The sequence below is a fragment of the Mugil cephalus genome, chromosome 6, assembly GCF_022458985.1.
Source record: "Mugil cephalus isolate CIBA_MC_2020 chromosome 6, CIBA_Mcephalus_1.1, whole genome shotgun sequence".
Classification (NCBI taxonomy): Eukaryota; Metazoa; Chordata; class Actinopteri; order Mugiliformes; family Mugilidae; genus Mugil; species Mugil cephalus.
The window spans coordinates 26,769,700-26,782,531 of NC_061775.1; the positions used below are offsets into that span (position 1 = coordinate 26,769,700).

Genomic DNA, 12,832 nt, shown 5'->3' on the forward strand with positions numbered 1-12,832 from the left:
TCTGCAGACATGAGGAAAAGTACGGTGCCATAAAAACTGCTGCCCTCTTTTTATCGTTCTTTACTGCACAGCATGACAAGGAAGCTGGTTTCAGATGCTAATTCTGTTTTTTTTTTTTTTTTGTCTTGTTTTGTCTTTTGTTGAATCGCTTCATTCTACTGAAAAATCTCCTGGAATTGGTTTAGAGGAGAAAAATGGGGCTCAGCAGTTTACTGTGTACTGATGGCTGAATGTAAAAAAATAAAAATAAAGCTGTGAGCCTGTTTCTTTCTGCTGAAGGCCTCTTTGTTCTCACATGATTTCACATTTTATCCTTTTTGTTTTCGTGTGTGAGCATCAGGTTTTTTTTTTTTTTTTTGTATATTAAGGAAATATCGACAATAAATGTTTTTAACTTGTTGGCTCAATGCTTTTGTTTCTTAGTGGTTTGAAGAATGTCATGTTTGAAAGAAAAAAAAGTAAATAAAATTGCATAAAATTGTAGGTTTGCACAGATGTCAGTCAAACCGGAGGAGGCAGTGCGGTTGTTTGGGATTATTTTCTGTGGCGGATGAATACAAATCTGGTGCTGCAGGAGGAAACATGTCGGGCTGAGTCAATGTAAAGTGCAGGTGTTCATGAAAACAAAGAAGCAGCTTTTGAAAACCTGCATATTTTGATCAAGTATGTTTTCATCCGCAGCAGAAAAAAATCTCAAACGTGCACAAATTCCTTCCTCTCACTGCAAAAACTCATCTTAAAAAAACGTAAAGGATGTTTCACTTAAAATATGCTAAACATCTGCCAATAGAAGAGGGAAATTTGACTTGCAAAGATTTTCTAAAAACAAATAGATTTGTGTTAAAAGAGAAATATTAACAGAAAAGGTTTTGTACTGTTTTTCATCTATGGGCACGAGAATAAAACAATGAGTTTCATTTGGTCAGTATCTGTTTTAAGAAATTAAAAGGAGAACACGCTTGAAATAAGAAATTCTAACTAGTTTTGAACTCATTTGTGTTCAAAGTTCTCTTATTCTCAGCCTTTAATTGTTGTGAAAATCTCAATAATAACTTATAAAAGCTTATTAAGATAATTTAGGAATAAAATTAGTCAAATGCTCTAACACACAAAAAAAGGATTAGAAGAGGATTATCGTAGACAAAAAAAACAGTATTCCATGTTTAGTTGTTTTTAGTGAATAACTGAGATATTGTTTAAACAAATACACGTTACAGAAAGATTTATGTCTTCTATAGGAATAAGTGTTGAAAGTAAAAGATCAGGGGTGGCAAACATGTGGCCCGTGGGGCCAACGAGAGTCCACAATCTGACCCACCGCAGGATGAGTGTTTTAGTAAATGCTGCATATATATAACTAACCAGTAGATGGCAGCACTGTGCTGAAATTACACTTTTTCATCTTAAGAATTTTCAGGTTGTTCATAAAAATGTTTTGTAAAAGGATCGTTCATTTAATACGAACGTTATCACAACGCACTTATTCGCACTAAAACTAAAGAAAAACTCATTTTATTTAGGGCATATCTTCAGAGGGGGGAGGTACTGTTGGGGGACTCGCCTTTTTTCTATTTCTTTAATTCTTTCTGTTGCTTATTCTTTAAATACACATTAACAAGAATCCAACATATTTTAGTAAACGGATAAACGGAGGCAGATGACGTTATCTTTCAGCACTTCACTCATTCAGAGATACAGGAGCTGACTGAACAGAGACGCCACACTACACCTGTCAATCTAAGCCTCCTGTAGCCAGTAGGCCCCGCCCCTATCGCTGCTGAGCCAATCACAAGACTGCATATGACACTCTGTCAGGTTCCCTCCAATTCTCTGAGAGCCTCTTCAGTCCCAGGTGAAATCCAGAAGCACGCTGCAACGTTAGCAGAAGAGAAGCTAACACTGCCTGGTGCATACAGGTATGTTCATATTTATGGCAGTTTCACATGTTTGAAATTAAATATATATATATATTTGAACCTGTGTATTATTTTAGTAGCTTAATATACTAAAATGAGTGACTATGCTTCACAGCTGTGACTGGTTCACTTGGTAGAAGCGTGTTTCTGCTTTAGCATTTCCATCGACGATTCATTGTCTAATTGATTGTTTTGGATCAATAAAGATGGAACACATGAAGGAAAAGGTTCAGAGACACAAACATGTGTATGACTCGTCTTTCTGACGCTGAATGTTGAAAGTGAAGCAGGAAGTGGAAACAAAAATTAAGGCCAAAAATGCAGACGCAGCGCCGACTAGTGTTTGGGTGGAGTTATTACAGAAGCAGAAATGTCTCAGTGCAGGTAGGTTGGACGTCTTGGTGTCCCATTACTCTAAAACAGCCTTAAATGTCCCCACCAAATCACCCCAGACCAAAATAATCAAACACCAAACCAGAAATGTTCAGTCGTGTAGTAAACCAGCACCTGTAAGAGAAACACTCACATTTAAGGAAACTTATAAAAAAAAAAACTTAAATCAAATAAAAGCTTTAAAAGTCTTTTCATTTAAGCACAACACAGACGACCATCAGTCCTGATGCTCAGCCAAAAAACACGTCATATTTTATCACAAGCTTCATTTAGTGACACAGATTTTAAATGCAAAAAAACAAACAAAAATAAACTACAGAGCAGGTTTAAATGAACACCTGCACGGAAAAAACACGGAAACAGTTTGAGAAAGGCACTGTAGTGGAGTAATGTCGTCTTTTTTTTTTTTTTTTCCAGGCAATACTGTTCAGATGTTGAGGTGTACATGTGTGTCGCACATACATGACATAAATAAAACACCAGAGCACACAGCCGTCAAACTCAGGGGAAACTTCCCCTTAGCATTACCATTAGCATTAGCATAGCAATTAGCAACCAGGCTTCAGCAAACCTATGCTAACAAACTGGAACATGTACAGTAAAACTTTCTCCACGTTATACAATAATACAGTCTATTAAAGAAAAAATATATATATATGGCAAAAATGTGCACAAACAAACATTTCATCAGCTATTTAAATACATTTTTTACAGTAACAAGGCCATTAAATGTGGTTGTTGTAGAAATAATCAACCGGACGAACTGTAAAGTTGTCGTATAATACGTGTAAACTCTGCTTCAGGTCTATTTACATTCATACGAGGACGATAATCGGGCAAATAAATAGGTTTTACAGTCTCGTGCTCCAGATGTGTGCGATAGTGCACTGTGCAATCAGTAACAACACAGAATAAAACGTCACAGTGAGACAGTGAAGTCCAAACTGGAAAAGAATATCGAATAAAGTCGTGAATGTAAATTTTGTTTCCAAACTAAAGTGACGGATACATTTATTTAGCTGCTGCAGGATTAACTCAGATCCACCGAGATTTAAACTGATGCTCGGTCAGTTTACCCAGAATTCACAGCACGACTTCACATTATGACTTTACACTAATACTTAAGTCATCGTCTGTCTTTGCAAAACCAACCCCGGAGGTTTGAATGTGATCAGGCATAACATTATGACCACCTTCCTAATACTGTGCAGGTCTCATTACTGTGGTGACTCATCAGAGGATGGACATGGTGTTTGTAAACCTGATGTTGTTAGTGGGGGGGTGGGTGGGGGGGTCTTTGAGGGGAGGGGCCTCTGTGGATCATCCCACAGATACTTGATCAGTTTGTAACCTAGTGAATTTGGAGGCCAGGTCAACACCTTGCGCTGTTCTTTATATTTTTGTTGTTGTTCCTAAACTCTTTTTTTGGGGGGGTTTGCATCCTGCTGGGGTCAAGGAGTGTCACTGCTATGGGGTGGGAGGGTGTCAGGTCTGGTCTAGGAGGGTGCTACATGTCTAAGTAACATCCACGTGAATGAAAACCAGCAAAACACTGAATTGTAACAAGACGGTTTAAATGTTATTTACTCCTCCTGTCAGTGGTCATAATGTTGTGGCTGATATGTGTATCTGTAGTTTTACAGCAGGTCAGATACATGTCTGCAACTTATTTAGCTGCTCTGTAGCTTTTAACCTCGGTCCATTTGCAGGCACAGACTGTCTGCTGTTTAACAGATTATCCTGTTTTAGTTTGATAGTTTAATGTAAATGAGCACCACATATACACAGCACACGTTCTTAGATTTATTTATCCTGTGTGTTTTTTGGTGAATTTCTATAAATGACGGACGTTCCCGTCTAGTTAACCGCTGCGAGGCATTTTTGAGTCGCCTCTGGTGCTCACGCTCCTCCTGACTAATAAAAGGAACATCTGTTTTGTTGAGTTTGCAGCTTAGCAGGTAATTATGTGTGTGATACGAAAGATTTTTAAAAGGTGAGAAATGATTTGTTGGTTGCGGGTAAAAGGAGGAGGAGGAGGAGGCAGCGCTATGATCAGTGGTGTGTTGTTTAAAAGGTACCTCGCAACATTCAACAATCAGGCTCTGTGGTTTTTAGTCTCTGTTAAGGACCAGACAGAGGACAGGAGGGGACAGGAGGGGACAGGACGGGACGTCCTCACACGCTGGACACGTTGCTGGGCACGTTGTTGGGCGTGAGCGTGTGCGTGAGGGCGTGCGCCTCCGAGCAAGGCTGCTCTTTGGGGCTGGATTTGTCCAGGACGGAGATCTGGGTGATGGTGCTGCTCTCGGTGAACAGCGTGCGCCGCCGTTGGCTGTATCTCAGGTAATTCTGCATCTGCCACTTCCAGAAACGCTTCTTCAGCTCAGCCTGCACCTGAACGCGAGAGCAAAGGAAACACATTCACAACACGGAGAACAGACACTTTTTTTTTAACCTGCAACGTACAGATTAGTTTAGTTTATTTAGTGAATTGGGACAATGCACATTAATCAGCATCAGTGTAAATGCGCTGGATAAATTCTAAATATCAGCCGTAGTCTCTAAACAACAATCATACAATAGACAGTTACAGAACCAGACACAGACAATGTCAAAAAAAACCCCGTCCCATCTGACCCACAATTATAAAACCTTAAGTATTTTCTCCATCATGTTCACACTCATTTTTTGTTTTGTTGCACGCTTCCTGTTTTATTCTGAAAGGATTTGTCTTCCTAGTGTTCGTCGGTTTTACTTCCCCTCTTTGTTCCTTTTCCCGCCTTTGTTGATTAGTGACGTGTTTCACCTGTGTCTTGTCTCCTCATGTATTTAAGCCCATCCCACCATGTTTTCTGTGTCAGATTGTCTTAGAACCGTGTGTCTTTGTGTTCCAGGCTTCTTAGTAACTTCTGTTTTGCTGTGTTGTGTATGACCAGTTTAATTCTCTTCGTTTTTGGATTTCTGCCTGTTCCTTACCTGCTCGTTTGCTTGTTTCATCCTGCCCTTCCTTGTGTGACCTGCTGCTTCGCTCTGATTAAAGATTCTGGACGTGAACCTTTGCCTTCCCTTCCTTTTGCGACTGGGTTCACGCTCACCAGTCCTTTCACACGTGTTCCTAATTTCCTGCCTTTCCTCTTTGCTGCAGCTCGCAGGTGCAGCCCTTCACATTTAACTAAAATTACATATCTTAAATCAAGACAGAAGATATATATATACCAAAAGGCAAAAAAACAAAAAAAATCTAAACGCAAGACCATTTACCATTAGTTTTGAGATTTCAAATTTGCCTCTTATATTGATAATTATGCTTATTTTAAGTCACATAGCGCTTCATTGTTTTTTTCTTGTACATTACCCTCCTGTGAGCCTGCGTCCTCATATGAGGACATTAAGTTTTCATTTCGACCTGTTGTCCTCATAAGTGGACGCTTTAGTCTAGTGGTAGCAAAGAGTCCGTACGCAAGAACTCGATAGCGAGCTGGTTCATTCTTCAGCTTTTCAGTGGGCGAGGTACAAAACCTCATCAGATTCTACGGTTCAAACTTATTTATGCTTTTTAACTTTTCTAGTTTGATGTGACGCGCAAATTTAACAAAGTCTGTCAATAGTAACGAGCTACAACATCGCTAATTAGCAGGTACTCGTTTGAGGACGTTGGGACTTTGTTATTTGTAATTCTGTCTAAGGTATTAAAATTATAATAAGTTTATGTATTGGTTCATATTAGTGACTTTTTTGTAATATACAGAGAAATAGTTTTTAGTCTGACTATAATATGAGGACATTCTTAGGTCCTACTGATCCCAAACACCCGGAGAAATTAAAAATGCATCTTTGGAGGTTAAGTTGTGTTTTTAAAGCTCCTTTTTAGCTCCAGTTTTCATAAACGTTTGTGTATTAAATTTTAATTTTTGAGGCTGAACTCTTTTCCCAAGTTGTTGAGTTGTATTAAGTGTAACAGTTTATCGATTTTTATGAACATTCTGCAGAAAAATAATAAAAAAATCCTTGTTCCTTGATCCTTGTTTCGTATTCTCATCAGACATCTTTGTAATATATGAAACCTGATGTTGCACCCGAGTTTATTAGGTCCATTTTGTGCAGTCAAGCTTTAAAAATCCACTCTTTAAAAAGGCTGACTTCAGTGTGAATCCCATCAGAGTTCTGTTCACATTCAGTCTAATCAAGAATCTAATCAGCTGGAACAAGTGAAATCACCTGTTGGTCTGCAGAGCCGGTAAAAAGGTTTCTAAAAGCTCGAGAGCAACGTAGTTAAAAACCAGTCTGGAAACCTCAAGCATCATTTAGTTTTACATTAACTGTGAAAAAGCAGCAGCAGCTTCCCCATGAGAATTATTCAAATTTGGAACAAATCAGAAAGAAGAAGGACGTGTAGTTAATGGACAAAAAGATTTACTTACCTCCCCGTTCAGGAAACAGTAGAGCAGAGCCACGACGAAGCCCTTCACGCCACAAGAAATGTATAAAGAAACAAAAAAAAAAAAACACGTCACATTTTGACAGTTTATTTCTTCCTCTTTATATTTGAGCCTGTGTTCTGTGTTGTACCTGAAAGGATCCCAGACCCAGCTCGATGAAGATTCGAGCATCTTCTCCCGTGTTCTCTGGCAGGAATGCAAACACCATGTAGTGCATCCCAAACAGAGGGATGAGCAGCAGCGTGGATTTGGCCAGTCTCCTGCACGACAAGCGAGACACACGGTTACTACATGTGTGAACGCTTCTCCTCGGTTTGTGTATTTGTTCATTGTTTGTTCCGGCTCACTTGAAGTGGCTGGTGTCGTTGCCTCCCACGCCGGGAGACCTCAGCTTCTGGACCAGGATACGGATCATGTTGATGAAGATTATGAAGTTGACCTACGTTGGAGAGAAGACATTTAAATGCTTATCAGCCAATAAAGATATTGGCTATGGCTAAATGATTGAGATGTAACAACTGGAAAATAATATGTTTTCTTAGTGACTCAACCATTTTCCAGAGCTCTAACACAAATAGCCAATCAACCAATCACATGGCTGCAATTCAATGCATTTATTCATGTAGAGGAGATCAAGACAACTTGCTGAAGTTCAAACTGAGCATCAGAATGAGGAAGAAAGAGGATTTAAGTGACTTTGAACGTGGTCTGGTTGTTGGTCTGAGTGTTTCAGAAACTGCTGATCTACTGGGATTTTCACTCACAACCATCTCTAGGGTTTAACAGAGAATGGTCACAAAAAGAGAAAATATCCAGTTTGCAGCAGTTGTTGATGTGAGATGTCAGAGGAGAACAGTCAGACTGGTTGGAGATGATAGAAAGGCAACATGATTTATTTATTTTTTTTATAAAAACTGCTTCCTGATCAAGGATGACGCTTAATTTTCATATTTCTTAGGTCCTACTAATCCCAAATACCTTGGAGAATTTAAAAATGCAAACCAAGCTTAAGCTCAGGAGGTTAAGTTCAGAACCAGGAGGCTAATGGCGTCATGTCTTTGTGTCGGTCAGGTCTCAGTGTAGCTTCCCATGACTTATTGTTTTTGTTAATGTGAGCGCAAGACAAGAGTGTGCGACATCCACCGCAATCAAGAATACAGCCGGACAAATCCAAGATTGAGGACTCTTATAGCAACAGCTCCCACTTTAACGGCGCGGTACTCACCAGTAGTGACGCTGTTATTGGGGCTTTTATGATCCACCAGATGAAGGCCACATCTGTGTCATCCCAGCACCTGAGACGCACATCAGGCAACAATGAAATAAACACGACAATGTCAGGTCTACAGTGTCGTACATCTCGACACGACAACGAGTTTAAATAACAACATCTCTATGAGGAAATGTACGATTATTTTCTTACGTTAAAACAGCATGTTCTTCCAATCATTGTGTTAACAGCACGATGTATAAAATAAATTATGGGGTTAAGGTTTGGACCCACCATCTCATTCAATGGGTTTTATTCCTTTCTCTCTAAGAGATTTTGCTTTCATGACGAATTCGCACACATTTTAAAGATGATTTGAAACAAAATCATCATCAGTTTACTTCTCTGAGCAAATTTGTACAGTAAATCCTCACCAGCAGTCCACACCCTCCGTTATCGGTTCTTAATGGCACATAAACTACATTACCCAGGGTGTTCCTTTTCTTTTTTTTTTTTTTTTGATTTAGAGCATAATTTACAAACAAATCCAATAATATTAATGAAAAACAAAGAGAAGACATGTATTGCCCCGTCTTCCAGATTTCTAGTAGCCACGTGTGAGTAGTTGAGGTGGTTGGATGCTATGGTTTGTTACTACAACTGCATCGCTTTTCATGATACATGATGACGGGAGCAAAAAACTATTTATTTAGAAGATTTATGTTGGTTTTAGTGTTTTTTTTAAACGGTTTTTGGGCTGGAAACTATCATCTGTATCTGGCTACACTAGACCCTAACACCCTATACACAATAAAACTTGTGACTACAAAACCAATCTGCATCTGACTAATGCTTTTGGGTCCTTTATGAAAGTCACTATAAGAAAAAAAATAAAATACCTGGGACAAGAGCCCCAGTGCAAAGACAAATACTTTAGTTCTTCCAGATTTAATGAACTGTTGACACGGAGTTTTGTTTAAACAGAACCAGGTTATATTTTTCACCGGTTCCCACCTAAGTTAATCAGCAAACCAATAGTTTTGTTTTTATTATACGAAAATTCGACTTTTACTAATCTCCTCATTAAAGTTAATGCAAGAAAAGCAGCACTAACATTTTATTCCATTTAGCAGTTTGTCCCTAAATATGGGTCCATGCTGTCATGATACAGAAAACTATGGAGTCAAATGAAATTGTTTTCCCTTTAAGCTTAACATCACTAAGTCACTAGAGCTTTATCGGACATTCTTTGGATCAAGAACTATTTTTATCACCTATAAATGGAAGCAAATCATGCATCCTGGTGCAAATCTGTTGCCAAAAAGACAAAGTCTTTGTCTGTTTGTTTGTCTTTTTCATTTAGCAGCAGCAGCAGCAGCAGCAGCAGCAGCAGCAGTAGCTCACCCCCTGTTATCGTAGAAGTTTCGCGTTAGGATCCAGGCTGTAATGATTGTTGTTGGGAGACCTGGGAGGCACAAACACAAGTCACGTTAGTAAAGAGTCAAAGAGGACTTTAAACAGATGGAGACGCAGAAACTCACCCCAGCCGATGAGTATGTACCACCAGAAGTATTTCTTCTGGAAGACGAAGGTGAGGGCGAGCAGCGTCTGCAGGTACATGCCCTCCACCAGCAGCCAGAAGTAGTTGGCCAGGATGCTGAACTGGAAGAAGGCCACAGCCGATTTACAGGACGCCTGTGGGACAGAAAGAAAAACAATAAAGAAATGCCTTTCTAGCCAACATAAAGCTCCTGGTGTGTGCTTTTATTAAAATAATCATCAAGGTCCAGTCCTCCTTAGTTACTGTTGCTGTGCCCATCAAACCTTCTGGCATAGCCTTAGTCCTCCTATTATTTTCATTTGACTTATTTTAAAGTAAACAGATTGCTCATATTTTTCTTTTTTCTTATATTGTTGCAGCATATAAGTATATATTTTGAACCATGACCAAAACTTGGGTATTCTATATGTCTTTTACATCCCAACTATTCAGTATCTTCAGCATAAATAAATAAGGCTGTGGTTTTTTGTATTCTGTTGCCTAAAACGATGACAGCTATGAGTATCAGCTGATTCACATTACAGTGAGAAGGCTGTCAATGTTAAATGTGCACATGATACATTATATGATGCCATGATGTGGGGACTGCACAGGTCTCTAGCTTGGTAACTCAGTATCATATACTGGTAGCTAATTCACGTATCGAGTTGACAACCTGGCTAGTGTGCGATTTAGGAGTTTACCAGGTTTTGGAGGACATCGACCAGAGGATTTAATTGTTTCTCAAGAGGGAAAAGTCAAAACCAGATTCTAAATAGAACTGATAATGTAGTTTACATGTGTTTGAATTATAATAGAATTTGGTTAATGCATAACTGCCGATAAACATGTGGAACTGTCTGTGGTGCTGAAATGGCCGCTTGGCTGTGGTTTATTGTGTGTGGTGACTTTGTATGTTGATTGCTGTGTATTTGGTGTGCGCCGTTCACAGCATGAGTCGTGCATTGTGTTTTTATTTTTGTCACATTACAGTTTGGAACTTGAGTATCTGATATGGTGCTATTGATATGATGATATATGTGGTCAGATTAGCATTGATTGTGTGATGGTGTGTGAGGGTATTGATTATATTTCTAGATTACATCATAATATTTTCCTGCATGGCCCCACCAGAATTTTCAAGCTAAAATTGCCACTGATAATAACATGTGCAAACTATGGATAATACAGACTGTAAGTTTAAGCTTTTGGAGTTAGAAATGTATAAATATTTAGTACTACAAAGACTATTTTATTCTGTTTGTCAGTACTGCAATGAAGAAATGCAACTAACCAACTGGAAATCTGAAGATAAAGATACTTTATTCTTTAAGACTCTGTCTCCACCAACGTCACTTCAAGTCTTTTTACCTGATTTCTTGGCTTTACTCATTTTTTCACTTTTAACCCTTCTCTGGAGCCACCTCCTCATCCATTTGTCCTCTCATCTCCTTGTTGACTCACAGCCTTTATCTCCACTCTGAATGAGTCACGGTGAAGCGCTGACTCTCGTCCCTCTTCATGGGAGGGACACTTACCTTCACTCCATGAAGCCTAATTGATGAAAATACTGGAGGTGAGACACTCCTCATCATCAGTGCTCTCTCTGGCTCACAGCCTTTCAATCCCTCCTTCTCTCTCTTCGAGGATGAGCTCCTTGGAGTTCATGTCAGGAAAACTAGATCCAAGTAATCCTCACTGATGCTCAAACTCAAGAGCCGTTGGCTCCAGTTTAAAGAAAGACATGAGTGGATTTTTCAAGACAGAATCCTGCAGCTAACACCTGGAGGTCTTATATCTGCTCACATCCAGGAATGCAGAACACTATATTTTTGTGAAATATGTAATAAATATGTGGAGTATTTCCCTGGGAAATATTCCTCCTGCCGATGCAGCTCAAGTGTTGCACACTCACCGTAGACATGAAGCAGTGGTCCAGGTTTTCATCGGAGAAAAGGACTCCGTCTTTGATGAAGACGGCGCTCGCTCTCAGGATGAAGGAGAAGAACAGGTTGATGTGGATGTAGTTCCTGGTGCAGTGAAACTTCCTGCAGAGTTCGGAAAAATATTCATTCACAGGCTAATTTGTATTCTCTTGCCACTCGGTTGGTTTTAATGGGAAATTTTCCAAGTCACCTGAAGACGGTGAAGACGAAAATGGCCGAGATGAGAGAGATGAGGGAGGTAGCGTAGCCAGCGGTGTAGACCTGTTTGACGTTAGAGAAATATGTCGTCTGAAAAAGGAAAAAGAGAAACTAAATAAACCAAAGTACATCATCCTACTCATAACCGTCAGCTGTCTAATCCAATCGTTACAGATGTTATAATATAATATGTAGGAGTTGTTCTGTGACCAATTACTGGGATGATTTGTTGTGCAAATAGTAAAACTAAATTATTCTTTTCACATCTGACAATTTTAAGCAAAAGTAAAGTCCCAGATTCTGTGGCACTGACTCCTCAGATACACCATCACCTTGAGACCAGTCAGTCAGTTACTAACGACTATTATTGGTTGAAGCCTTTAGTGACAACATTTATTAGTGATTAACTGATAAAAACCTCTGGCTCTGTCACTTCATCCTCTGCAAACTCGCAGGCTTCCTCGTAGGACGGGTAGAGGTCAGACCAGCCGTCTTCAGTGCAGTTCCTATAGATGTAACCTGGAAGACACATCAAGCTTTTAGTGACTCTGTGGAAAAACAAGGAGTCGAGATTATGTCCAAGGAATATTCAGTTCTTTTTTTTGTGCATTTTTCTTTTCAATTGCTAAATAAAAGAAGCCAATAATAGCTGCACACTTGAAAACAAATCCATCCATTATGTGTCATCAGCCGAATCCTAGAGGAATTGCAAGTGGGAATGGAGCGAGAGGCAGGGTTCAACATGAACATAATGAAAGACACAACAACGACAGCACTCACCGTCTAAATTATAACCGTGCTATGTAAACAACCTAGATCTATACTGGGTGACAGTTTGCACAATAGTGTACATATAACTGTATATTCCATGCTCATATTTGTTTGTTCTCCCCTTTTTTAAATACAGTTTCTACTGAGTATCTTCCAGAGCTGAGAACAAAGTTCTGTTGTGCTGCACAACCTGTGTTCTGAAATGACAGTAAGGGAAATAATATCTATTCCAGCGGTTCAAGAGGACTTCAGGGGAGAGAAAACTTAAACCTGAACAAAATGTGATTAGATACCTACAGTGCATTTGAGGAGCAAACACAAAACGGAGGAAGTTTGACGCTGATTATTTAAAGTTTAGCTTTTCTGTATGGTATTGGTCCTTACGGTGCATGCACAGTTTTACTGAGCGATGCTCCAAA

General features: G+C 39.4%; 1 protein-coding gene across 1 annotated transcript in view; it reads right to left on the reverse strand.

Moving 5' to 3' along the window:
* Positions 1-4,135: 4,135 nt before the first annotated feature.
* Positions 4,136-12,832, reverse strand: part of LOC125008918 (pituitary adenylate cyclase-activating polypeptide type I receptor-like) — a 33,809-nt gene continuing 25,112 nt past the window's right edge. Inside the window, exons 4-13 of the mRNA XM_047586325.1 lie at positions 12,061-12,161; positions 11,635-11,732; positions 11,414-11,546; positions 9,500-9,653; positions 9,363-9,423; positions 7,974-8,043; positions 7,096-7,187; positions 6,879-7,008; positions 6,731-6,772; positions 4,136-4,703 (exon numbers count right to left, since the gene is read on the reverse strand). Of these exons, the coding sequence (XP_047442281.1) occupies positions 4,485-4,703; positions 6,731-6,772; positions 6,879-7,008; positions 7,096-7,187; positions 7,974-8,043; positions 9,363-9,423; positions 9,500-9,653; positions 11,414-11,546; positions 11,635-11,732; positions 12,061-12,161 (1,100 nt within the window). The 3' untranslated portion in view covers positions 4,136-4,484. The remainder of the gene's footprint in view (positions 4,704-6,730; positions 6,773-6,878; positions 7,009-7,095; positions 7,188-7,973; positions 8,044-9,362; positions 9,424-9,499; positions 9,654-11,413; positions 11,547-11,634; positions 11,733-12,060; positions 12,162-12,832) is intronic.